Raw genomic sequence first — 27,119 nt, 5'->3', positions numbered from 1 at the left:
TCGTTACCGATGACTTTGTCTGTATTTTAAAGGAGCTCCTGAAAATCAAAACCTGATTCAAATTTGACCGACGGCTGATTAAAGATCGTCTTCTCGGGCGCGTCGGGTCGGAGAAACGTCGAGCGCTCGTTCTGTGACGTGTTTCTGTCATAACCAGCAGTTAATGTTGCAGTAGATCAGAATATGAACAGCCGTCCATCCTGTGGCTGATTGTACGTTTGCAGTCTGAATATTGAGGCACGTGTAGCCTTTAGCAGACATTATGATTAACACCTCGGTGCACAAGCTCGATTCATGACGTGCTTTGGTCAACAGGAAGAGCAACAGTAGCAGGAGATGGTCTGCTTTAAGGCGTGGCTGATCAGTGCCGTCCTCAGTGTGATGCTTTTATTAAAACAGCGTTATTATTCCTTATACTGTGGAAGATGAGCTCTCTAAACACCGGTGGGTTTTTCCTCTCGTCTCCGTGACATGTGCAGTTTTAATAAAGATGCCTTTCACTCATTGCAGTCGCATATCTCCTGCTCCAGTGCTGGATGTTCACAGCCAATCAGAAGAACATTGTCTTAGAGAGGGGAGGAGTTACAACTGCTGCACTGAGGCTCATGAGATAAAGAAGGATTACTTTGAACTGTGAATCATGCAAAGCTGCTGAAGGACATCAGCTGACTCTGAAACCTGAAAATGGGTCAAGATCAAGTCCAGGTTCAGATTTCTGGCTTTTGTAAATGTGAATATTAAAGCGCGTTGCTCCTGAAGCATTGGTTGCTTTCTGCGATCACATGTAGACTCGTACGTGTAGTGACGTTCGTGTCCTCGTGCTTCCCGGACTTTTTTTAGTCCGATCAGATTCCCAGGAGCTGTAATCCAGGAAGCAGACGCTCCATTTGTTCTGCCATTGACTGTCTCGTTCTGCTCCTGACCTAAATGTAGTACGGGATGTGCACGCACATCTCTCTGCATGTTTGATTTCACTCATCGGTGTGTGTGTGTGTGTGTGTGTGTGTGTGTGTGTGTGTGTGTGTGTGTGTGTGTGTGTGTGTGTGTGTGTGTGTGTGCAGCCTGAGCAAATAGTTCCCTCTCAGCCACCTGGAGTGCTGGAGTTGCTTTTATACGCCTCCTTTTCCCTCCCGCTGACTCCACCGTGACTCATTTAGCAAACAAACCTGGTGGAGTCGCTCTGAGTTTACCGGCAGCGCCGCGTCTGACGGCAGCGCCACAGACGCCAAACTCGGTGTCATGTCAACACGTTAGAATAACTTCTAACGAATGCTTCCCCCCGTCCCTGCAGGTCCCTCCCGTCGTGTCAGCCTGCGGCTGGGAAAATGAAACGCGTCACAAACCAACATATGAAATAACCCTGGGTGTGAGTGGGCGGCGTGCGCGGTAAATAAACTGTTTCTCAGCAACTGATGCTGAAATAAGAAAATCAATAGAGCTGTAAAGCCAGAGCGAAATCATAAATAACAGCAGCTTAGAGTCAGACCCGCCTTCACTCACAGAGAACATGATGATGGTGCTGACGGGTTTATCAGCTCTGTTCACGCACAGCTCAGCTTACAAAATACCCGAATACCTGAAGGTGGGCGTGGACCCGGAGCTGAGGACCATCTTCATCGACCATCTCAGACGTGCTCTCGCTGTCCTCTTTCTGCCGTTTGGTGGCGTTTCTGTGCGTTAGGGAGCGTCAACATGAAAACACCTTAACCATCATCCTCCAGCTCTCCTGTGCTCCACAGCTCCGTAGCCACCCGCCATCGTTATCTGTCGACGGCCCAACATCGCTTCACTAATGATGAGATTTCCATCCAAACGTCCTTCAGTCTGAAGACGGTTCGTCATCTTTGGAATTTAAACATATAGAAATGAAAGCAGTGTTGTCTGCAGGGCGGAGCCACACTGTGGGGGGGCCTAACTTTAACTTCCAGGTGTTTTACAGGAAGTGAGGCGTTCCTTTCAAAGCGATTGTGAAAGAAGAACTAATCATTTGATTTGGGTCGAGCATTAAAAGAGAGAGCGGTAAAGGTCGGCTGAATAATACAGCACCCATCGTGCACGTCAACATATTTATTATAAGATAAGGAGTCGTGCACGCCACGATGTGGCTGACGAGTGTTTACGATGTACGATGAGACAATCTTCTTCTGCAAAATCACCTTTAAATTCAAACGACTTCTAATTCCTGACGGTGGGATTATTTCCTCCTGATTCACGTGTATTTACAGGAAAACACTGTAAGTTAAATAAAATGAAATTCCATTAACCTCTTAAGCCCCAAACCTACCTGACCTTTTGCCCCCGTATCAGGGGCGTTGGGGCTTAAGCGGTTAATTAGGAATTCTGCTCTTAGTCCTGTTAATAAGTGTTAGCAGTGACCTGGCCTGGTCCTTGCTGTCAGCTCCTGACGGACTCAGTGAAGACACTAAAAACCTGTTTTTTACTTTGGTTTTGATTTGTGATTCTAACCGTGGAGCCTGGAAAAGCTGAAGTCTGTGTGAGCGTCACAGCAGGACGACTCTGGAAGGTCTGATGCTGAAAACACATCAAACGTTTGCTGGAAAACCAGATCTGAAGGTGTCGTTGAGGTCAGACGGTGATGAAACTGCCAATAAGCTGCACTGGTTCTGGTTTCTGTGGACGTGAGTGATATTAATGAAAACGCTGTCGCTGCTGCTGAGCTGTGAGGCGACTCTGTGAATGCTGAGCCAGCAGTTTCTGCCCCTGGCACTGACTTTGGATGACTGAACATCTCAGGCTAAATCAAAATAAACACACAATCAATAAAATAATCATAACTCCAGCTTAATAATAAATCAAGTGTGCAGGCTGTGGCTGATTTATTGAGCTGGACTGCTGTGAAGCTGAATCCTTTATGATCTGCTGAGTCTTTGATCACTGAAGGAGCGCAGACGTCTGTTTGCGCAGCAGCTCGACGCTCCTTTCAGGTATTCTTCCCGTTAACCTTTCAATTCAATTTTATTTATATAGCGCCAAATCACAACAAAAGTCGCCTCAAGGCGCTTCATAGATACAGAGGAAACCCCAACAATCATATGACCCCTGTGAGCAGCACTTTAGCGACAGTGGGAAGGAAAAACTCCCTTTGAACAGGAAGAAACCTCCGGCAGAACCAGGCTCAGGGAGGGGCGGGGCCATCTGCTGTGATTGGTTGGGGTGAGAGAAGGAAGACAGGATAAAGACATGCTGTGGAAGAGAGACAGAGGTTAATAACAGATATGATTCGATGCAGAGAGGTCTGTTAACACATAGTGAGTGAAGAAGAAACACCCAGTGCATCATGGGAATCCCCGGCAGCCTACGTCTATTGCAGCATAACTAAGGGAGGATTCAGGGCCACCTGGTCCAGCCCTAACTATATGCTTTAGCAAAAAGGAAAGTTTGAAGCCTAATCTTGAAAGTAGAGATAGTGTCTGTCTCCTGAATCCAAACTGGAAGCTGGTTCCACAGAAGAGGGGCCTGAAAACTGAAGGCTCTGCCTCCCATTCTACTTTTAAATACTCTAGGAACAACAAGTAGGCCTGCAGAGCGAGAGCGAAGTGCTCTAATAGGGTGATATGGTACTACAAGGTCATTAAGACAAGATGGGGCCTGATTATTTAAGACCTTGTATGTGAGGAGCAGGATTTTGAATTCTGGATTTAACAGGAAGCCAATACAGGAGAAATCTGCTCTCTTTCTAGTCCCTGTCAGGACTCTTGCTGCAGCATTTTGGATTAGCTGAAGGCTTTTCAGGGAGTTTTTAGGACTTCCTGATAATAATGAATTACAGTCGTCCAGCCTGGAAGTAATAAATGCATGAACTAGTTTTTCAGCGTCACTCTGAGACAGGATATTTCTAACTTTAGAGATGTTGCACAAATGGAAGAAAGCAGTCTTACATATTTGTTTAATATGTGCATTGAAGGACATGTCCTGGTCAAACATGACTCCAAGGTTCCTCACAGTGTTACTGGAGGCCAAGGTAATGCCATCCAGAGTAAGAATCTGCTTAGATACCATATTTCTAAGCTTTTCAGTGCCGAGTACAATAACCTCAGTTTGATCTGAATTAAGAAGCAGAAAGTTAGCGGCCATCCAGGTCTTTATGTCTTTAAGACATTCCTGCAGTTTGACCTCAGCCTTTCCAAGCAAACCTTTGAAAACGCTTTAAAGGTTTGGTCGTTAGAAATAAACTTGAGTTCATCTGAAATGTTGCAGAGTTGCTATATTTACACTTACAAACACGTCACATGAGCGTCAGGCTAATCGAGCAGGGAGCCCCGCCCTCTGTCAGCTTGGATTAAGCTTTTGCACGTATGAAGCAGATGAGCTGTCAGATTTCTGCACGTTCAGCCTCTTTTTTAAATTGTTTGTAGACATTTTGGATGCGTAACCGTCCCCGTCTCTCCTCCGCAGCGGCTGGCCTCGGTCGGCCTGGACGCCAAGAACACGGTGTGTATCTGGGAGTGGAAGAGAGGGAAGATCCTGGCCACGGCCACGGGACACTCGGACAGGGTGAGAGCGTGCACCAATCAGCTTCCTCTGCAGTTAAGCCTCGCCGCTTGCCGCCGTCTGGCAAAGCCTCTGGGCGGTGCCGTCTGAGCGGGACAGAAAATCAGCGTGAAGCACCACACACCAATCAGATCTCAATAAAAAATCTTTTACAGAGTTTGAAAGTGTTTCCTTCTCATCGTACTTCCACTGTGCATGCACGCGTTTTCACATAAACCCGATAACGGACGATTCTTCTGTTCTCCAGATCTTTGACATCTGCTGGGATCCGTTTCAGCAAAGCCGCCTGGTGAGCTGCGGCGTGAAGCACATCAAGGTAACGCAGAAATCGTCGTTTTGTGCTCGTCTCCAGAAATGTGGAAGTAAAATGTAACGTATTCCTCCTACCCAGAAATATGACTGGTCAGCACATTGACCTTCTCCACCTTCATGTAGCCGCTTAGTTTCACTCGAGGTAATAAAATAGTTCCTCTGAACGCCCGTCATTAAATATCTCTGACTCTCTAACGAGCCGAGAAGGAAGCAGATATAAAAGCTGGAGACAACTCCCAGCTCAGCTTCTCTCATCCAATCAGAGTCCAGTCCAGATATCAAAAAGCACCTTTACATGGTTCACTGCTGTGGATTTAAATACAAGACAAATCCAGGACAATTTAGATTGTTTTTTCTTTTTTATTTGCTGTTTTGAACACAAACACGACCAAAGCGTGCTCGGTGAGTTGGTGGAGATCACTCTTCCCCAGCCTGCTGGAGCCTCCTTCCCAGTGCTCTCAGTGTTCTCCTCAGTGGTATGCGCGGTAACCCTCTCGCAGGTGCGTCCTCGGCACTCTCCGTTTGGGTTCCTTGTTCCCTCCACAGACCCCTTTCTCTCGCGTCTCCGTCACTTTCTGTCGCGTCTCCGTCACTTTCTGTCGCGTCTCCGTCACTTTCTCTCGCGTCTCCGTCACTTTCTCTCGCGTCTCCGTCACTTTCTGTCATGTCTCCGTCACTTTCTCTCGCGTCTCCGTCACTTTCTGTCGTGTCTCCATCGCTCTCCAGAAACTCTTCCATGAAGCGGTCTAAAACCGGAAAGCCATCCTCCATGAAATGTTCAATGATGCTCGTCACATCTTCACGTAGCTTTTCCAACGCCTCTGGCCTGTAGATTCGCCGGATGGTGGCCACTTCATGACTGGCTTTAGCGTCCTCAGCCCGGTTTTTCTTTTTAGACTCGTGTTTCGGGTCGTGGTCCATGTTTGCTTCTGTGTTTGTGAAGAAGTAAGCTCAGGTGTGTTTAGTTTCAAACTCTGCAGAGGGAACTGCGATGTAGCCGTTGTCAAGGTGATCATTGGTTCTTATGCAGACAGGGAGGGCGGCAGATTTTCATACCATAACTTTAACCTTTCACATGCTCACTGTGGTGGTCTGAGCTGAATTTGTTGGGACATCTTGTGCTGACACAGTAAAACATGCTGTGCTTCATAAATTAGAGTCAGAAAGAAGGAAAAGGGAGGGCTTGTTTTAGGGCGGGGCTACTGTGTGATTGACACTTCTGGTGCCCGTTGGTCTTTCAGTTACACTGCAAAAACTCAAAATCTTACCAAGTATATTTGTCTTATTTCTAGTCAAAATTATCTCATTACACTTAAAATAAGACACAATCAGCTACAGGGCAACATTTCAGTAAGCTAAAGGAACTTGTTTCAAGACAATGAATCTTGAAACTAGAGGAAAAACTCGAGAATTTTCACTTGTTTCATTGGCAGATTTTTTTCACTTAATACAACATATTTTAGCTTGAAATAAGTGAAAAAAATCTGCCAATGGAACGAGTGAAAATTCTCGAGTTTTTCCTCTGGTTTCAAGATTCACTGTCTTGAAACAAGTTCCTTTAGCTTACTGAAATGTTGCCCTGTAGCTGATTGTGTCTTATTTTAAGTGTAATGAGATAATTTTGACTAGAAATAAGACAAATATACTTGGTAAGATTTTGAGTTTTTGCAGTGTAGCCCCTCCCCTCACTCTTTACATGTGCTTTTGAAACTAAGTCCATCGTTAATATACAGTCTAGGACGCAGATCTGGCCTCGAACAGTAAGAAGGTGTCTCCCCGTCTCCTTCCTGACCGCCTCCGTTTGTGTTCGCAGTTCTGGTCCCTGTGCGGTAACGCTCTCACACCAAAGCGGGGGATTTTCGGGAAGACGGGCGACCTGCAGACCATCTTGTGTGTGGCCTCGGCTAAAGATGACATCACGTACTCCGGGGCGCTTAACGGAGACATTTACGTCTGGAAGGGACTCAACCTGATCCGAACGGTCCAGTCCGCCCACAGCGTGAGTCTCACCTCTGCTTCCCGTCGCAGCAGAAGGCCAGCGTGACACTCGTCTGCACGTCTGGCTGACGTGGGTCCATCGTTGCTTCATTGTGTGGATGCGTGTGTGTTCTCAGGCCGGTATCTTCAGCATGTATTCCTGCGAGGAGGGCTTCGCCACGGGCGGCAGAGACGGCTGCATCCGACTGTGGGACGTCGACTTCAAACCCATCACTAAGATCGACCTGCGAGAGGCCGAGCAGGGATACAAAGGTACGGTCACGGGGTCACCGCAGGTCATTACAGCAGCAAAGGTGACAGTGTTGTATCACACAGGTGCACACAGGGACGAGGTCTCAGCTTCTAACACGATTTAACAGAAAAGGTTCGTTTGAGGCTGCAAAGTTAAGGTACGGAGAGGGGCTCAGGTGGGAGGGAGGGGCGGGTTTATCTCTATTCTAAACAATGAGGAGGAACGGTCCTTACATCCCGACGGTTCTTTGTCAGCTGAAGGTTTTAAAATGACCTGATTTTCTTTGAGGAGGTTTCTCATCTTTATTTGACCTGATTCAGCTCAAATCCAGAGGTGGTGGCTGTTTGAACCCCTCGCCTCCCCCTCCTCCGAAATGTCGCTGCCCAGCAGGAGGTGCAGACGTACGCTCTTCCTTCAGGAGCAGCTCGAGGGCGAGCCATTAATCCCACCGCCTCCTTTTAAAATCTCCTCTCTGAAGATTTTGAGGAAGAAGTTAAAAAGGAAGAAAAGATGAAAGGAAGGAGGCAAAAGTTTTGTCAGTTTGAAACGAGTTCTCCTCTTTAACACATCTCTGCTGCAGACACGATGGAGCTTCTGATTAACCGTCAAAGTTCATCTCCTCAAAAACATCCTGAAACCAGTCGCTGTGACATCTGTGGACAGGAAATGTGGGAGCATCCTGCTCTAGGACAGCTTTGCATGATTCTCCTTGTTTCTTATAACGCTCAACGGTTTGAATCCGTCCGAGTTCTTACATTGACCGACGTGACCCAACAGATACAAACCTGCCATCTCATGGTGGATTAGTCTGAAAGGCTGCTAATATATCGGCGCCTAAAAATGTTGGAGTTCCACGCCCGATGAGACGACGAGCCCGTCCTCTTCGCCTCTCGCTGCTCTGTACGTGGACAGGAAGTCGGTTTGTTTCTGCTTCCTTCTCCTCTCCCGCGGTGCGCCGCGCTCTTCCTGCGTCTGAAGCTGAAGAAAAAATAATCGTTCCCAGTTATTTCCCACGTGCCTCACAAACTCCTCTGCTGTCGGCCTGTTTTGGCTGCTGAACCTCCGGAGTTTCTAACAACATTACAGGAAAACATCACATGCTGAGCGATGCCATCAGCCACAGCAGATGCTCTTAATTGGCGAGCGCTGAGCTGCTGAGCAGCTCTGCTAATTACATTTCCGATGGTGGAAAAAAGCAGTTTTAGCAGCAAAACTTTAAAAAAACACGAAGGTTGAAGCCGAGCTGAGTCAGCAGGTTGAACTACATTCACAAAGTCCAGATCTCCCTCTGATCAGACACCTCCTGCGCTCCTCCTGGGGGTGTTCTGAACTGAGATGAATGATGTCTCCACGTGTCTCTGCTGTAGTGCAGGTGTGCGTTTCAGTCGAACCGGATTCTTTTCCTAAAACTAACCGAATCATTTTTGGTGCTTTTAAAGTGAAAATAAAAAACGAAGCAGTCCAGAGGTTCATGGAGCTCCGTCCATCCTCACCTGGCTGCACCGCCACCTCTCCAGCCTCCAGCAGCCAGCGACGGCGGAGCTCGTCTTCGTTTATTTAGTGGATTTAACCACCGAGTTCATCAAGACCGAGGACCTGCTTCCTCTGCAGCGCTGTCGTCTTCCATTTTTATCCTCCTGTTTGCTTCTTTTCCTCTCCACTGGTTTTATTTTTGTCTTTCTCCTGATGTTTTGACAGTTTTGTGTCACCTTACCTTCTCCTTTCCTCTCCTCCCTCCTTCAGGTCTGTCTATTCGCAGCGTCTGCTGGCGAGCCGACCGGATCCTGGCAGGGACGCAGGACAGCGAGATCTTTGAGGTGAGGAAGAAGACGAAACCTCACGCTGTTCCCTCCCTGCGGCGACGCGTTTCAAAGAGTTTTATTTTTGTGAAGACCTCCTGCTGACACGCAGGCAACAAAATGTTCTCATTAATCAAAACTGTGAAGAGTTTCTAATGTCAGGCAGTTTTAGCAGCTCAGATCGGCACTGAAACGTGCGTGATGTGGTGCTTTAAAATGTGAAAACCTGCTCTTGAGTTGTTGTACCTGTGCAGGTGATGGTGCGGGACCGGGACAAGCCGCTGCTCATCATGCAGGGACACAGCGAGGGCGAGCTGTGGGCGCTCGACGTTCACCCCAAAAAGCCTCTGGCTGTCACCGGCAGCGACGACCGCTCCGTCAGGTCGGTGCTCTCTTTGGACTGTGAATCATGCAAAGCTACTGTGGCTGAGTGTGAAAATGGAAGCACAGAGCTGAGGCGAGCAGAGTGATACAGATCCTTACACTGAGTGCTGCTGAGGCGCTTCCTCACAAAATCACTTTGTTTTCATCTGTTATGAACAAAAACTGACAAATCTGAACCTGAAACAACCTGAAATCAGCTCATGGAGACATCATGTTGCATTTGTACCTTTCTTAAAAATATCAAAGATCATAAGTTTAACTTGTTGATTACACCTCTGTGTGTGTGTGTGTGTGTGTGTGTGTGTGTGTGTGTGTGTGTGTGTGTGTGTCAGGTTGTGGAGTCTGGTGGATCACGCCCTCATCGCTCGCTGTAACATGGAGGAGGCGGTGCGCAGTGTGGCGTTCAGCGTGGACGGATCCCAGCTGGCTCTGGGCATGAAGGACGGATCCTTCACTGTGCTGAGAGTCAGGTGACACACACACACACACACACACACACACACACACACACACACACACACACACACACACACACACACACACACACACACACACACACACACACACACACAGCTCTTAATTGGTTTCCTGTGTGAATGACAGATTATGTACGTGCAGTCTTGGTGCCTGTGTACAAATTAAAGCTGTTTCTGTAAAGTGTTGATGGTTTTCTTCCTCTCTCTGTCCTGTGGAGTCCCCCAAGGCTCTAGTTTTGGCCCATCACTGCTTTCTTTACATACGTTACTCCTGCTTTGTTTAAAATGTCTTAAAGACCTAAAGAATAAACATGAATTTAATTTTATGTTTGTGAAAGAATAAAACAGGTTGTTATGTTTGTGCTGCCTCCGTTGGCCACTCAGCGTCATGCATCCATCAGTCTGGGACACGAACATGTGATTACTCCAGTTTTGGAGTCACTGCATTGACTTCCTGTCAGTTTTAGGCTTGATTTGATTGTTTTAAAGATTTTAAATGTGCCGGCACGGCTGCACCGGTCTGATCCTAGTCGTGTTCACGCTCCTGTCAGAGCATCGCGGCCTGCTGATCAGGTGATCGTCCATATTAGGATTTAGACTTAAAGTTAGAGCGATGGAGCTTTTTCAGCTCTTACTCCGAATCTCTGGAATATCGAATACTGTCCCATTTCACCGCCCGACCCGTTTCTACTTTTAAGATTTCTGCTTATAATCAAACTCATTTCTACTCTCTGGCCTTTAACTTGAACAAACCTTTACGTTAAATGTGCTGTACAAACACAGTCACGCTGTTTTTGTAACGTATGCGTGTGCTGGTCTCCGCTCCTCTCAGGGACATGACTGAGGTCGTTCACATCAAGGACAGGAAGGAGGTGATCCACGAGATGAAGTTCTCGCCGGACGGCGCCTACCTCGCTGTCGGCTCCAACGATGGACTGGTGGACATCTACGCTGTCGCCCAGAGATACAAGAAGGTCGTGTTGGAGAGACAGCGAAGAAGGTTGAGATGTTAGAAGCGAAGCTAACTCCGTCTCTGACTGTCTGCAGGTTGGAGAGTGCAGCCAGTCCTCCAGTTTCATCACCCACCTGGACTGGACGCTGGACAGCAAGATCCTGCAGACCAACGACGGAGCTGGAGACCGCTTCTTCTACCGGATGCCCCGTGAGTCTCTGGGGTCGTAGGTCAAACCTGAAGCTGGGCTGATTCTGCTCATTCTCACCATCTTTTTTATTCTTGGCCTCCGCCTGAGTAGCTTTGCATGATTTAGAGCTCAGAATAATCCTTCTTTATCTTACACTGGGCCTACAAAACCTAAACCAACATTGAAAGCGTTAAAGTGACAAAGTGAAATAAAACCAGCAGAAATAAACTGAGTTTAAAGTGAACCCTGTGACGCCGACTCCATGCTCTCGTATCTTTGTGAATATGCTGTCGTGCTGTTTTTGCAGAATGCTGATGTTTAAAAAAAAGTTGGAGCCATGTCAGCATCCATTCTTTTTAATATCGCTGGTTTAGCTGACTCTGTGTTTTCATATTTAATCGGCCTCTGAGGACCGAGTGGGCGCTGGAGACGTCCGTCTGCTCTGCAGGTAGCGCTCGTCTGCAGAAGCTGGAGCTCTCCTGCTCATTCCCACCTCCTGAACACCACCAGGGCAGCTGTGGATGATTTACATCCATCTTCTTCCGCTTGTCTGGGGCCGGGCTGCGGGGGCAGCAGCCTAAGCAGAGAAGCCCAGACCTCGCTCTCCCCAGCCACCTCCTCATTTTAAAGAATCAATCGATCAAACTTGAGACGCTTCTCTGAATTACAGGATAACAATAATAATAATCTCAATTCTTAATCAGATATTAAAATATAAACACTAAAGTCACGTACGTGTATTTACGTGTATTTATTTAAGAAATTAAATGATGTTGTTTAATATTGATGATCAGAGCGATGTGCTTTTCTAAGTGTGGGATCTAAACGCAGCTCATTGTCAGGATCCTGGACGCATCGTGATAAAAGAGGCACGAGGACGAGCTTCAAGAAAGCTCTGAAAACAGTAATAAGAAGCTTTAACGTCTTTGTTCTCATGATGAAGATATTCGTCACTATTTTGGGTCCCACTAAAAAAACAAAGCCTGTTACATCCCTGTGAGGCCTCAGAGTTTAATGAGCTGCTGTATAAATAAACTCGGCTTATTTCAGCCTCTTTTATTTCACTTTAATGCGTCTCTGATGTTTTACTAACTTTGGACTCAAGAGCCTCATTATCGAGATCGGACCATCAAAAAATCTCTTTTTTCTCACAGTTTACTGCAGACTTCCTGTTAAAGGGGCCGCAGTACTCTGAGGACAGTTTCACTACCTGCAGCGTGCTCATTACTGACAGCTCAGTGCAGGGCCGTGGCTCATGGGGGCCCGAGGGGGCTCCGCCTCCTGCAAGTCGTTTTATTTTGTTTGTTCCTGGTACGACACTCCGGGTATCCGCTGGGTGCAGAGGTCACGACCAACAGCATCACACGTGTGACCAGGTGACACAGCAGCCTGATGAAGGTTTTATCTTTAAGCGCAGGTCAACATGTTAGCGTTAGCGAGCATCAGTGCTTAGCGCCTAGCCTCACAGCCTTCGGTGGGAGCGACGTTTGGTTCTGCAAATACTTTCAATGATTTATTGAAACGTGCAAACACACATATAAATACATGTAAATACATGTAAACCTGCTGACGTCACCACTGACTGGCGTCACCATGATGTTGATCCATCAGACCTGATGCTCTGGTCTTCTTGTCTCAGACCGCGGCCTTTCCTCCTGTTCACCGACACATTTGTGATGAGGCTTCAGTGAACAGCAGATGATCAGCTGAAGGACCAGTGTTGGGTCTTTGCTGGACATGATGTTCATCTGCTGTAGACGGTTTTAGACCCTTGAAGGATTCGCTGCACACCTGCTGAGACACACCAAGTTTCCACCGTGTTGATGCAAAACTACAGTTTTATGTCAAACTGTGTTATCTAATGAAGTGTGTGACAGGCTGCTGCTAACAAAGAGCCTAAAGACATTTAAAACGGGTTCTTTGCAGAGTCGAACAGATTCCTGACGTCTGTGCAGCTGTCAGTAAACGTTCAGACAGCAAAGCTGCACAGCCTGTATCGACACTGGCATCTCAGAATTGCACAAAATGCTTCAGTCAGACTAAAAACAAACATTTAATGATTCTGTCAGAAGTAAAAAGGCTTTTTTTAGCTCGTTGCAGGTCTCCACAGAGGGAGGAGCACGCACCGGAGCGCAGGAGGCTGTCCTGGTTGAGTCCTGCTCCTTCAGCCTGTCTCCTGCACATATTCATGCCTGCGAAGGACAAGCTGCAACACTTAAATTCAAAACACGCAGAAACCCGCGGAGAGAAACGCCGCCGGCAGCGACGCAGATATGAATCTGCACCGTGAACACGTTTCTCTATCTGCTTCTGTCGGCGCGGCGGCGTCGATAAAATCTGTGGCGCTGCTGTGTATCACTTACGTCAGCACAGAGATCGGCCGCGGCGCCCTAAACTATGGAAATGAGTTTTATTCTTCGGTCGTCACTGCCGTCTTCTTCTTCTTGTCCTCCCGCAGTGGGGAAGATGGTCAGTAAGGAGGAGGTCAAAGGTCAGCGATGGGCCTCCTGGAGTGGCGTGCTGGGCTCGGAGGTCAGCGGCATCTGGCCTAAATACTCAGCCCAAACCGAGATCAACGCCGTGGACGCCAACCCCTCCGCCGCCGTGCTCGTCACCGGAGACGACCTCGGCCTCGTGAAGCTCTTCCGCTTCCCCTGCGTGAGGAAAGGTCTCCGTCTCCTCCGTCTCCTCCGTCTCTCCGCTCCACGCCTTCTTTCCTCTGCTTCTTTCCTTTCATAACAAACTTGTGTTTCCTCCAAGGAGCCAAGTTTAAGAAGTACATCGGCCACTCGGCCCACGTCACCAACGTCCGCTGGTCACATGACCTGCAGTGGGTGCTGACCACAGGTGGGGCCGACCACGCCCTCTTCCAGTGGAGGTTTCTGCCGGAGTCGGTCATGAACGGAGGCCCGGACGTCAACATCCAAGGTACCCGTGAGTAACGGAGGAGTCCAGCCCGCACACGCTCGCTGGAAACACCAGCCTGGGACAAACGTGAGCTCTTAGAGATTAGATCCAGCTCGGCCATCCAAGCTGCACTGGGGTCCCAGCAGGCCGTGGATAGGCTGTCGTAGTCCCACACAGACCTACAGGTAGTCAGTGGGTTCATATGTAAGAGCTTATTTATCTAAAGATTTAAATCACACGCACAGTCACCTCAAGGTGCTTTACACTGTAACACAGAGAAACACCAACAGTCACACGATCTGAAAAAATGCTTTTTAGCAGGAAGAGAAACATGAAGAAGAAGTGTGTGTTTTAAATATAATAATAAAGCATGTACAGATATCTATGCACTATGCAGGTAAAGCCAATACTTTTATATTTTATTTATGAGCATGTGAAAAACCAAAAAGTAAAATAAAAGAGATTAAAAAACATTAGAAGCAAAGTAGAAGCCTGTGATTGTGACTCTGGTGTCTTTGGTATCGTCTCCTCTTCAGACAGCCACGGAGACTCCAACAGCGAGGAGTCGGACAGCGACGTGTCTGACGTCCCGGAGCTCGACTCTGACATCGAGCAGGAGACGCAGATTCACTACGACAGACCGGTACGACCTGCGCGGCGGCGGCTGGTCGGGGGCCTCGGGTGCTCCACGCTGGCCCCGCCGAGCGGCTGTGAATGTTTCTGCTGCGGCGCCCGCTTCAGTGTGTCCGCCTCGCTCTCATTCCCATCAGCCTGCAGGGCTCAGCGTAGTTTCCATGGTGATCATGAAACACGCCTTATCTCCTCTGCCAGCCGCTGCCTGGCACACGTCCCTGTGACTGCTGTTTGCAGGGCGCCGCCAGCGTTGCAACAATATGCTGCTTGTAGATAGAGCTGTGTGTGTGTGTGTGTGTGTGTGTGTGTGTGTGTGTTTGTGTGTGTTTGTGTGTGTGTGTGTGTTTGTGTGTGTGTGTGTGTGTGTGTGTGTGTGTGTGTGTGTGTGTGTGTGTGTGTGTGTGTGTGTGTGTGTGTGTGTGTGTGTGTGTGTGTGTGTGTGTGTGTGTGTGTGTGTGTGTGTGTGTGTGTGTGTGTGTGTGTGTGTGTTTGTGTTTAGACTTGGTCTCTGGCTCAAAAGCTTAATTAGCTCGAGCCTGAAAAAGTGGATTATTAAAATTCCCACGCTGAGCCTGCCCGGCTTCCTTCCCTGTCCCCTTCCCTCACATAATCCCTGCTTCCTTCTCTCCTCCCTTTTCCTAAACACTTCCTCTTTCAGTTTTTCCTTCTCATCTCCACGTTTTTGCTCTTTGTTCCTCTTAGATGCTAATAGATATCTTGTTGCCAATAATAATCGTTGTTCTTGTTGATGGGCTGTTTACACTGGAAACTTTCTTCTCTCACAGACTGTTGATAAATGGTCAGACTGTCAAACACCAGCGAACAGATGTGTCTGAGCCGAGGCTGCTGGCTCGCTCACCTGCTTTATTTCATACTGGCATGAACATAATAACTGAACATCAGCATTAAGTGCTGTTTATTAAGCAGTAAGTGCAGAGAGGTTTCAGTGCTCTCCTTTAGATTAAAATAAAAGTCAATAACTGAATTCAAGGAGCTGTTTGGCTTTGATTTATTGTCTCTGGAGGTGAAGTCGAAGCAGCCGAATCATCTCCGGTCACAGTTAAACGCTCAGCCGCCGTGACTCTGCAGCGTTTTGTAAATGAAAGCAAAGGGAAAGTGGAGCGCTGCCAGTCCCAAACCTCCAGGGAGCAAAGCCGGTCCCTGCGAAAGTCTCAAACACGCCGACTCGACCTCGGCACATAAAGAGCAGGTGCAGTGTGTGTGCTGAGGGTGGAGGCACTGCAGTCTGCAGCTCAGCAGGCCAGCGTGTGGACAGCAGATCTACCACTTCCTGTCCTCCAAAGCCTCCACGCACAGCACTGACTGCAGCTTTGCAGCACTAACACATGCAGTCGTCACAAAGCTGAAAGCTTTTACCGCCGTCGCAGGTTGAACGCTCTGCTCAGCGATGTGCTTATTTACAGGGCTATTCTTGGTGCGCTGCCATCTCACTGACCCACATCTATCAGAGAAGTGTGGGCAGGTATCGGTCCTTATCTTTGGAGACTTGTTATTTCTTCTTCCTCTGAAGCTCGGACTGAGTTTGAGAAAAAAGGCGTTGGGGTTTGCAGCTCCGTCCGCCTGCAATCAGCTGCAAAATCAATGAAATGTTTGGTAAATGTGCTGAAGGTGAGCTGGTTACTGCAGGCTGCACGTGTTGTTCCTGAGCATCGCAGCTCCTGCAGAAGCTTCTGATTCTTTGTCTCACCTGCACCTGCTGCCTCACTTTGTTTTGCTGCTGATTGAACAGATTTCAGCCGGGATGTTTTTATCCGTCGCCGGTGTTCCTGGGTAAATAAAGATTAGGTTTCGGGATAATCAGCATGGCTGTATACGATTCTCTTCATAAGAAGTGAAAATCACCCTGAATCTGAAATCTGTTCATTGCATGTGTACGTTGAGGTGTTTTGAGCTTCTGATCCTCTGCAGCAGCAGCAGCAGGTCTGGGCGTTCATGCTCTCCAGAGGAAGAACCCTTTCAGTGTAAATGTCTGTTTCCTGTCTGGATTACCTCCACGTGAGCGTCGGAGCGTGTTTGCTGTCTGCGCAGGTGTATAAGGAGGACCTGCCTCAGCTGCGACAGCAGAGCAGAGAGAAGAAGCAGCAGGTTGGCTCTCTGAAGAGGCAGAAAGGACCGGACCAAGGCCTGCGACTGCAGTTTGTTCACGGGTAACTCAGCCGGCCTGTGGTCGTTGTAACATGCAAGCTTTATGTCATTAAAGGTCACACGTGGGGCGTGTTTTTACTGCGGTTGAGTGATATTATGTTATATTAGATATTATTTATAACGGTGTTGTGTTAAAATCTCGTACACACCGCTGAGCATAATCATCGTTTATCCTCTACGAGACATTAAAATAAGAAACCACACGGACACGTTTCTGTGGGTGTAACAGAGAGACAACACTGCCCCCATCAGGTCAAACTGCAAACAGCATCAGCCAAAGATGTGCATGATCACACGTGTGTGTCTGTGCAATACTAAAAAATGATTTCTCTGTGCAGTTACCGTGGCTACGACTGCAGGAACAACCTGTTTTACACGCAGGGCGGGGAGGTGTTGTACCACGTAGCAGCGGTGGGCGTGGTCTACAACCGTCAGCTGCATAGCCAGCGCTTCTACCTGGGCCACGACGATGACATCCTGAGCCTCAGCATCCACCCGCTGAAGGACTACGCCGCCACGGGACAGGTGAGGCAAACACGGGACCGACGGTCACGTGGTCGTCCGGACTGTGATGGATGATGCTGTGTTTAAGGCTACAATCGAATGTTGAACAGAAAGATGCTTTAGCATTTAAAGCAGGGGTGTCGAACTCCAACCCTCGAGGGCCGGTGTCCTGCAGGTTTGAGATCTCATCCTGGGTCAACACACCTGAATCACATGATGAGTTCATTCCCAGGTCTCTGGAGAACTTCAGTGCATGTTGAGGAGGTCATTTAGCCATTTAAATCAGCTGTGTTGGATCAAGGACACATCTGAAACCTGCAGGACACCGGCCCTCGAGGGCTGGAGTTCAACACCTGTGGTGTAAACAGACCTGGAAGGTCTCTGGGCTGTGACTTAAAGACAGTTTAGTTTTTATCCATAATCGGTATTTATTTGGATAAAGTTGAGTTTTGTTGATCATGCTCCACGTTTCCAAATCTGCACATTTGGAGTGCCGCAAGGATTGATTTTAGGGCCTCTGTTATTTAGCTTGTATATTACTGACCTCACACTGGGCTGTGAGGATGTTCAAATTCTCCTGTGTGCAGATGACAGTCGTCTGTGGCCACAAAGCTTTGTGTACACGGTCCCTGCGACCCTGACATGGATTGATATATGGATGGATGCATGGATGGATGGGTGGATGGATGGATGGATGCATGGATGGATGGATGGATGGATGGATGGATGAATGGATGAATGGATGGATGGATGAATGGATGGATGCATGAATGGATGGATGCATGATGGATGGGTGGATGGATGGGTGGATGGATGAGTGGATGGATGGATGGATGCATGGGTGGATGGATGGGTGGGTGGATGGATGAGTGGATGGATGCATGGATGGATGGATGGATGGATGAATGGATGGATGGATGGATGGATGGATGCATGAATGGATGGGTGGGTGGATGAGTGGATGGATGCATGGATGGGTGGGTGGATGCATGAATGGATGGATGGATGCATGGATTGATAGATGGATGAATGGATGGATGGATGCATGGATGGATGGATGGATGGATGGATGGATGCATGGATTGATAGATGGATGAATGGATGGATGGATGCATGGATTGATAGATGGATGGATGGATGGATGGATGGATGGATGGATGGATGGATGGATGGATGGATGGATGGATGAATGGATGGATGGATGGATGCATGGATGGATGGATGGATGGATGGATGGATGGATGGATGGATGGATGGATGGATGGATGGATGGATGGATGGATGGATGGATGCATGGATTGATAGATGGATGAATGGATGGATGGATGCATGGATTGATAGATGGATGAATGGATGGATGGATGCATGGATTGATAGATGGATGCATGGATGGATGGATGGATGCATGGATGGATGGATGGATGCATGGATGCATGCATGCATGGATGGATGGATGGATGGATGGATGGATGGGCTTGTCTGATTGTCTATTTTTTTATCATTTTAAGGTGGATATTGGATAAGCAGTACTTCTCCAGTTTTATGGACTGCATACTGCACCGTGTAGGTTTTTTTGGACACTCCGAGTTGCCGTGACTATTATTAATCGGCTTTGATCAGCTTATCTGTTGTTTCATGTTTTGCTATTTAAAACTCGTTGTTCTGCAGGTGTTGCAGGAGCTTTAGTTTCTTCAGACCGTCTGCACCTTTGTCTGCTCTGCCACAAACCTCTCGCTGTTTCTTCTTAACGTCGCGTTTAATGTTGGTGCTGTGCAGGTGGGGAGGGACCCGGCCGTCCACGTGTGGGACATCCAGACTCTGAAGTGCCTCTCTCTGCTCAAAGGCTTTCATCAGAGAGGAGTGTGTGCGCTGGACTTCTCAGGTGTGTGTGTGTGTATATGAGCACGTACACACTGTGTATAAGGATGGATGGCAGCACCGTGATTGAATAAAATCCTGCTTTAAAGACTTAAAGAACTGAGCGTCTTCACCATGTTGGTAAAACCAGGGGTGATGGACGAGGGCGGAGCAGCTGTCTGGTCCTTTGTGACTATCATGGAGACATAATTTACAAAATAAACAGGACAAATTAGAGTGAACGTCTCGCACTTCAGTCCACCTTTAATAGGCACAGTGCATTAGAGATCCACAGGACACGACACACTTCCCACCTCACTGGAAACATCAAAACTTGATTAAAAGCATTAAAATAAAGGTAAATGAAAATGTGACATTAAGAAAACGAGCCTGAGAGTTCACAGATACTAAAACGGTCAACATCGTATGAAACAAAGTCGTCTCTGGAGGCGTTCACGACATTTTTGTGTCTGCAAAAGATTTCGACGTCACTGCAAACTGTGGTCGACACGACTGAAAAACTGTGGGTGTGTTTTACACGCCAGCTTATTTTAAAGCTTTGATTGGACTCACAGTAAACAGCTGATCTGTGTTTCCTCTCACAGCTGATGGGAAGAGTCTGGTTTCGGTGGGAATCGATGATGGACATTCGATCGTCGTCTGGGACTGGAAGAGAGGAGAGAAACTCGCCACTGCCCGGTACTCGCCTGTCTGCTGCTGACCTTAACGTTTACCTGCACAGAGCTGCAGCTGACGGTTACTGACTGTCCGTCTTCTCTCAGGGGTCACAAGGACAAGATCTTCGTGGTGAAGTGTAATCCCATGGTCACGGACAAACTGGTCACTGTGGGAATCAAACACATGAAGTTCTGGCAGCTTGCAGGTAAAACTGCAGCGTTGATGTTTCACTTTGTCGTTTAGCTTTTATCCCACAGCCGCTCGCCATAACTGGCACCAGTTTAAGCAGGTGAGCCGGCCCCGTACAGGCGTTACAGGTGTGAGGTTTTACCCTGGCAGTCTGTGGGGACTGACTGGAGCCCCTGCTGGACACTAGAGGAGCTGCAGGGTGCTGTAGGTCACAGTGTGACGGAGCACTTCCTCTCTGTCCTCCAGGTGGCGGTTTGACCTTCAAGCGCGGCGCTTTTAGGAGCATCGGCCGGCCGGAGACCATGATGTCGGTGTGCTACGGCCGCACTGAGGCGCTGGTGTTCTCCGGAACCGCCACCGGAGACGTTTACATCTGGAAGGAGCCGCTGCTGCTGAAAACGGTGAAGGCCCACGACGGGCCGGTGTTCGCCACGTTCTCCCTGGACAAGGTGAGGAGGGCAGACCTGAGCCCGACCCACGGCCTCTGTGAGGTATTTAAACTCAGTGACATCTGCTTGTCTGCAGGGCTTTGTGACGGGTGGGAAGGACGGCGTGGTGGAGCTGTGGGACGACATGTTTGACCGCTGCCTGAAAACCTACGCCATCAAGAGAGCAGCGCTGTCCCCGGGGTCGAAAGGTGCTTAGATTCAGTCACGATTACAGCTCCACCTTATCGTTTAAGGTGGACTGACTGTGCCCTGATCCCACCAATCAGAGTCTGAGATTCTGTTTGGACACGCAGCTCAAAGCACGCGAGAGCGGCGTGACGCACACGTGATGGAGACCTGCTGATGATGTCATCAGTTTTTAAAGACTCTGATGGCTGAGCTGATGTTTACAAAGATAAACAATAAGCAAACGTTTGATGCTGAAACGCGATTGTGGTGTAAACTCAGCCAGATGTTAAACATCTGCATGCTGTGTCACTACGAGCCTCAGCCAGTGGGTTTGCTGCCTGTACCAGGCTCACCTGTGGCGTCTCCTGACAGGTGAGACTCAAACCCACTGACCGCTTCATGTTTTCAGTTTTTCTCCTAACAACACAGAGATGCTCTGTAACTCGGTGGAGTTTCATATTTAACCTGTGGAGCAGAACCTCTTCTGTCCAACGCTGCCATCATGTGGACGTGCAGCTGAAACTGCAAAAATATCCAGGTTTGGAAAAGAGAGCAGTTACTGGAAAGAGCCGCCTTTAGTCCAGGCTGCTCAGCCGATCACAGAGACGATTACAGAGAGACAGTAATTAAGCCAACCCGATCGCCCAGGACACAGGGAGATCTTTTTGATTTTGCTTTAATCATCTCAGCGGCTTCATCTTTATAAAAAGGAAACGAGGCAGACTAGAGAAACTCAGACCGAAAAACAACTACAGAGAGACTTTACAGCAGAAACAGAGACCAGAAAAGACGATACAGAGGTGTGTGTGTGTGTGTGTGTGTGCAGGACTGTTGCTGGAGGACAACCCGTCCATCAGGGCCATCACCCTGGGTCACGGTCACATCCTGGTGGGAACCAAAAACGGAGAAGTTCTGGAGATTGACAAGACCGGACCCATGACCCTGCTGGTGCAGGTGGGAATACTGTGTGTGTGTGTGTGTGTGTGTGTGTGTGTGTGTGTGTGTGCACCTGTTTCCATGGTGAGGGGACGTCTGGTGCCTGTGGACCTGATTTCAATTCAATTCAGTTTTATTTATACAGCATGAAATCACAACAACAGTCGCTTCAAAGTCTTTATACTGTAAGGTCGACCCTACAATAACACATACAGAGAAAAACCCAACAATCATGTGACCCCCTATGAGCAGCACTTTAGCGACAGTGGGAAGGAAAAACTCCCTTTTAACAGGAAGAAACCTCCGGCAGAACCAGGCTCAGGGAGGGGCGGGGCCATCTGCTGTGATTGGTTGGGGTGAGAGAAGGAAGACAGGATAAAGACATGCTGTGGAAGAGAGACGGAGATTAATAACAGATATGATTCGATGCAGAGAGGTCTGTTAACACATAGTGAGTGAAGAAGAAACACCCAGTGCATCATGGGAATCCCCGGCAGCCTACGTCTGCTGCAGCATAACTAAGGGAGGATTCAGGGTCACCTGGTCCAGCCCTAACTATATGCTTTAGCAAAAAGGAAAGTTTGAAGCCTAATCTTGAAAGTAGAGATAGTGTCTGTCTCCTGAATCCAAACTGGAAGCTGGTTCCACAGAAGAGGGGCCTGAAAACTGAAGGCTCTGCCTCCCATTCTACTTTTAAATACTCTAGGAACAACAAGTAGGCCTGCAGAGCGAGAGCGAAGTGCTCTAATAGGGTGATATGGTACTACAAGGTCATTAAGATAAGATGGGGCCTGATTATTTAAGACCTTGTATGTGAGGAGCAGGATTTTGAATTCTGGATTTAACAGGAAGCCAAAACAGGAGAAATCTGCTCTCTTTCTAGTCCCTGTCAGGACTCTTGCTGCAGCATTTTGGATTAGCTGAAGGCTTTTCAGGGAGTTTTTAGGACTTCCTGATAATAATGAATTACAGTCGTCCAGCCTGGAAGTAATAAATGCATGAACTAGTTTTTCAGCGTCACTCTGAGACAGGATATTTCTAACTTTAGAGATGTTGCACAAATGGAAGAAAGCAGTCTTACATATTTGTTTAATATGTGCGTTGAAGGACATGTCCTGGTCAAACATGACTCCAAGGTTCCTCACAGTATAACTGGAGGCCAAGGTAATGCCATCTCCTGTCATGTGTCTCCTGTTCCTGCTGCACCTTCACATCATCATGGTAATATTGTGTGTGTGTGTGTGTGTGTGTGTGTGTGTGTGTGTAGGGTCACATGGAGGGCGAGGTTTGGGGTTTGGCCCCCCACCCCCTCCTCCCCGTCTGCGCCACCGTCAGTGATGACAAAACGCTGCGGCTGTGGGAGACGTCAGCCAATCACCGCATGGTGGCCGTCCGCAAGCTGAAGAGAGGTCAGATTAACGGGACGGGCGTCCGCTTTTACTAATGTCCCTGAACGCGTCGCAGCTCCAGATTACCAGTAATCGGATACTTGGTGCGTGTTGCAGGCGGTCGCTGCTGCGCCTTTTCTCCTGACGGGAAAGCGTTGGCGGTCGGTCTGAGCGACGGCGGCGTGCTGGTGGTGAACGCAGACACGCTAGAGGACCTGCTGAGCTTCCACCATCGGCGTGACGCCATTTCTGATATCCGCTTTTCCCCAGGTACACACACACACACACACACACACACACACAGTCATTTACTGCAGATGTTTCATTCTGTGCACTTTGAAATCAGCTGTTAAGCTAACACGTGTCTGCCTGGACTGTGAGACACCCTGGAGAACGCACCAGGCCACGGTGCTAACCGCCGATGTGTTTCCTCCTCCTTCGCTGGCGGCAGCGATGCGCTGAAACATCTGCAGCCGTTGGCTCTTATATCACATGCCGCCTGCTTTTTTTTATCAACGGTTCCCTTTGACGAACACATCAGGAGAAGCTTTACAGAACCCCCCCAGATGAACACAGCTCTTTGTTGAGGTGTTGCCAGGTCAGGCAGGTAGATATGGCGAGTGAAAATAACCAGCCACAGTTTCCTGTCCTGACTTCTGTCTTACAAAAAGAGGAGGATCAGTCAGAACACCACCTTCCTGCACACGCGCTGCGAGGTTTTATAAAGACGGCCGTCATGTTTGTAAATGTGTGAGCTTCGCTGTGCACATGAACTGTTGTAACTTAAAGGCAGAGCCATGAACGTGCTGATTTGCTGTGATCTGATCTTTTGTGGGTCATGTGACAGACTGTGTGTGTTCCGGGTGTTCGTGCTCTCAGACTCAGGTAAATACCTGGCGGTGGCGTCACACGACAGCTTCGTGGACATCTACAACGTGCTGAGCAGCAAGAGAGTCGGCATCTGTAAAGGAGCGTCCAGTTACATCACGCACATCGACTGGGACGCCCGAGGTAGCACACGGCTCTCTCTCTCTCTCTCCCATCCGAGTCGCTCTCACACCTGCACACACCTGACAACAGCAGTGCTTGTTAAATCATAACTTCACACTTTAGATGCTGCCCTCCGCCCAGCAGGGGGCGCTGTTTAACAGAGTAAAGGGCCTCAGAGTAAACGCTGGGCCTCTGGAGACGAGCGTCCTCCGGTTTTTCCCGCTCGGTGAGCAGCCGGCGAGTGTTTGCGGACATGTTGGCGTCTTCTGTGCGAACTGTGCTGCTGTCTGCTACCGACCAAAACAACCACGCTCAGGTTATTGGTCCATGTTTCCATAGCAACCAGAGGTTATCAGGGGTCACCGACCCGTCCCTAATGTGACTGAGGACTAAGTTAAAGGGTAAAAGCTAACATTTGAATGATGCACAGAGAGTCTGCGAGCAGACGGCGAGATCTGCGAGCGCGTTCAGCCGCTGCGTTATTCTTAGTCCAGACGATGTTTCTCTGCTGTGTTTGTGCTGCAGGTAAACTGCTGCAGGTCAACACGGGAGCCAAAGAGCAGCTGTTCTTTGAAGCCCCGCGAGGAAAACGACAAACCATCAGAAACTGTGAGGTCAGTGTGCATGCTGAGCGAGAGGAGGAGGAGCTCGGGTTCATGATGTCACGCCTCCAACGTATTTCCAGCGGCGTGAACGAGTCCGTTTGTTTCGTACCGGAGACAGAAAAGCTTGACGTGTGGAAACGACCCGTGTGTGTCGTGTTGTGTGTGTGTTTGTGCAGCTGGAGCGGATCGAGTGGGCCGGCTGGACGTCGGTTCTGGGCGCCACCTGTGAGGGAATCTGGCCGACGCACAGCGACATCACCGACATCAACGCCACGTCGCTCACCAGAGACCACGCGCTGCTCGCCACCGGAGACGACTTTGGCTTCCTCAAACTGTTCAGCTATCCCGTCAGAGTACGACACACAACCTCAACGACACACACACACACACACACACACACACACACACACACACACACACACTGTACAGAGAAGACTGCATTCTTTCTAGTGGCCAGCAGGGGGCGACTCCTCTGGGTTCAACGCTGTCTGATTGTTCTGAAGTGCTCGCCTCGCAGTTTCTCAGCCACAGCCTCCCAGGTTTCAATGTGGCGATAGAAAAGTCAGTTTGGATAACTTGTGTGACTTCCTGTAACGTTAGGACCAATCAGAGTGCCCCTCTGACCTCAGGTGTTTGAGTGTGTGTACCTTTCCTCTTAAGGACCTGCTTCCTTTCCTCCTGCAGGGTCAGTACGCTCGCTTTAAGCGTTACGTGGGCCACAGCGCACAGGTCACAAACGTCCGCTGGGCTCAGGATGACTCCACGCTCCTGACGGTGGGCGGGGCTGACACCGCCCTGATGATCTGGGTGAGGGAGCGAGGAGGCGTGGTCAGCGTGGAGGGGGACGGGCCTTTGTTTCGCGACAGCCGACCGCTCGTAGACAGCGAGGAGTCGGATGACGACATCGAGGAGGACGGAGGTTTGAAAATATTGTTTCGATAAACACGAATCCAAAGTTTACAGTTTCGTCTTTAATCGTAGCCTCGGCAACATCATGAACAGAGAGCAGCGCTGGTGCTAAACTCAGCAGACGTCCCTGCTCACAGTTCAAAAAACGAGGTTCAGATCTGCACCAAACACGATGGCGTCGCCCTTTAGCCGTACTCCACCTCTCAGCTATCGTAGCTGTGACATCATAAAGCAGACACAGACAAACCTTCATGCATCCAAACACGAACAAAGTCTCTGCCTGAAAGCTTCAATGCAAAAATGTCTGGATCCAGGTGTCACATGACCTCTCAGTGAAGCACCAACATAAACCCAGAAGCCGTCCCTCAGATCTGTAACTGTGTGTGTTTAAAGGCTACGACAGCGACGTCGCCCGCGAGAAGACGGTGGATTACACCACGAAGATGTACGCCGTCAGCATCAGAGCGATGAGAGGAACCAAACCTCACCAACAGCTGAAGGAGCTCTCTGCTGAGGAGAGGTACGCACACACACACATGCACACGCACACACGTGCACACGCACATGCACACATACACCTGCACACACATACACGTGCACACACACCTGCACACACACACTTCTGTTTTTTACCATCATAATGAATCAGGATCTGTATTTTGCGACGGGTGCATTAAAAACATGTCGGAGTGTTGCTGGTAAAATATGACAAAGGCTCCCATATCTGAGCGCACACTAATGAAAAACATCACATTGCACAAAACACTAGTGATACTTCCTAATACTGCAAACTAAATCATGTAGAATACTTTATGACATTTAAAAAAATCTGTAGCTTGTTTTGTCCAAATTTGTAACAATTATTTAATATATGAACAAAATAAATCTTTATGAAAATCAGAGACAGTTGAAGAGAAAATGCTCTAAAATAAAACAAGGAACAAAACTTCACCGAAACTCAAGATGACAGGTAATAGTCAAAGACACTAACACAGTAAGACGGGACAAAGAGGGAGAAACACAGGACGTGATAAACTCGTACAAATGAAATCTTAACATCTTAATCTTTTGCTGACAGCAGCGAAAACATCCAACCAGAAAAATACAACAAGAGCTTCAAAGAAGTTCAAAATGGCTAAAGAACAGAAAATCGTAATCAAGAACTCTCCAGCCAGTCAGAGGTCACTCTGTGAGACTACATCTCTGTCCTGGGAGTGAGCTGGCAGAAGAAATCATGCAGTCGAAGCCCGAACAGCAAACCCATAATAAACACTGGGACCACACATTTTAACACAGCCTCTCAGCTTCAAGCTCCACAGACTTCTCAGGTTTCTTAAACGTGCAGGATGTCTTCGTGCTCTCTGTGATTTCCTTTAACGAATTCTTGAGCTTTGTTTGACTTTCCAACATGTTCTATCCTCGCTGTCTGTTTCAGTGAAGGTGACGTTCCCTGTGTGCGCGCCCGTGTGCTGATGTGCTCGTGCATGCTCAGGCTTCTGCATGCTGAGTGGATCCTTCTGGCTGTGTTTGTAATATCGGTGTTCACAGTTCACTCAACAACAAAGGGCACCTTCAAGGAACAAATGTGTCTGCAGGGTCAGAAAGCTGCAGACCAAAGATCGATCTAAGCACCAACCAGGTTCCTTCTTCTGAAGACAAATGAGGTTTATTTGTTAAAATGTTACCATATTATAAATGATTGTGAAGAAGCTGAGCCTGGTGTCAAATGTAGATAACTGAGGGGCCTTTCATATGAACTTGTTTTGAGCAGCCAGCTATCCCACACGGGGAGCTCTGGGCTTTAGGTTTTAAGTCATTGAGTGGGTGTAAAACTGATCTGGTTGCAGATTTTCACAGAGCTTAAATGTGTTTTTCAGCCCTGCAG

General features: G+C 48.5%; 1 protein-coding gene across 4 annotated transcripts in view; it reads left to right on the top strand.

Annotated features, from left to right (window-relative positions):
- The window catches only part of LOC120734884 (echinoderm microtubule-associated protein-like 6), a 66,654-nt gene that overhangs the window by 28,135 nt on the left and 11,400 nt on the right, over positions 1-27,119 (top strand). For all 4 annotated transcript variants that reach the window (XM_040033984.1, XM_040033985.1, XM_040033983.1 and 1 more), the window contains exons 3-29: positions 4,417-4,515; positions 4,760-4,828; positions 6,638-6,823; positions 6,939-7,074; positions 8,798-8,871; positions 9,108-9,235; positions 9,570-9,707; positions 10,546-10,687; positions 10,761-10,875; positions 13,314-13,523; positions 13,616-13,783; positions 14,299-14,405; positions 16,445-16,563; positions 16,900-17,086; positions 18,842-18,947; positions 19,528-19,621; positions 19,705-19,805; positions 20,036-20,238; positions 20,315-20,426; positions 21,233-21,360; positions 22,610-22,751; positions 22,848-23,000; positions 23,610-23,741; positions 24,246-24,334; positions 24,502-24,678; positions 25,010-25,244; positions 25,628-25,754. In XM_040033984.1, coding sequence (XP_039889918.1) covers positions 4,417-4,515; positions 4,760-4,828; positions 6,638-6,823; positions 6,939-7,074; positions 8,798-8,871; positions 9,108-9,235; positions 9,570-9,707; positions 10,546-10,687; positions 10,761-10,875; positions 13,314-13,523; positions 13,616-13,783; positions 14,299-14,405; positions 16,445-16,563; positions 16,900-17,086; positions 18,842-18,947; positions 19,528-19,621; positions 19,705-19,805; positions 20,036-20,238; positions 20,315-20,426; positions 21,233-21,360; positions 22,610-22,751; positions 22,848-23,000; positions 23,610-23,741; positions 24,246-24,334; positions 24,502-24,678; positions 25,010-25,244; positions 25,628-25,754 — 3,677 coding nt within the window. The remainder of the gene's footprint in view (positions 1-4,416; positions 4,516-4,759; positions 4,829-6,637; positions 6,824-6,938; positions 7,075-8,797; positions 8,872-9,107; positions 9,236-9,569; positions 9,708-10,545; positions 10,688-10,760; positions 10,876-13,313; positions 13,524-13,615; positions 13,784-14,298; positions 14,406-16,444; positions 16,564-16,899; positions 17,087-18,841; positions 18,948-19,527; positions 19,622-19,704; positions 19,806-20,035; positions 20,239-20,314; positions 20,427-21,232; positions 21,361-22,609; positions 22,752-22,847; positions 23,001-23,609; positions 23,742-24,245; positions 24,335-24,501; positions 24,679-25,009; positions 25,245-25,627; positions 25,755-27,119) is intronic.

This window comes from Simochromis diagramma, unplaced genomic scaffold (assembly GCF_900408965.1).
Source record: "Simochromis diagramma unplaced genomic scaffold, fSimDia1.1 OVJJ01000176.1, whole genome shotgun sequence".
NCBI classification, from domain to species: Eukaryota; Metazoa; Chordata; class Actinopteri; order Cichliformes; family Cichlidae; genus Simochromis; species Simochromis diagramma.
Note: the sequence above shows the minus strand (reverse complement) of the source record. Positions and strands in the feature narration are given on the sequence as shown.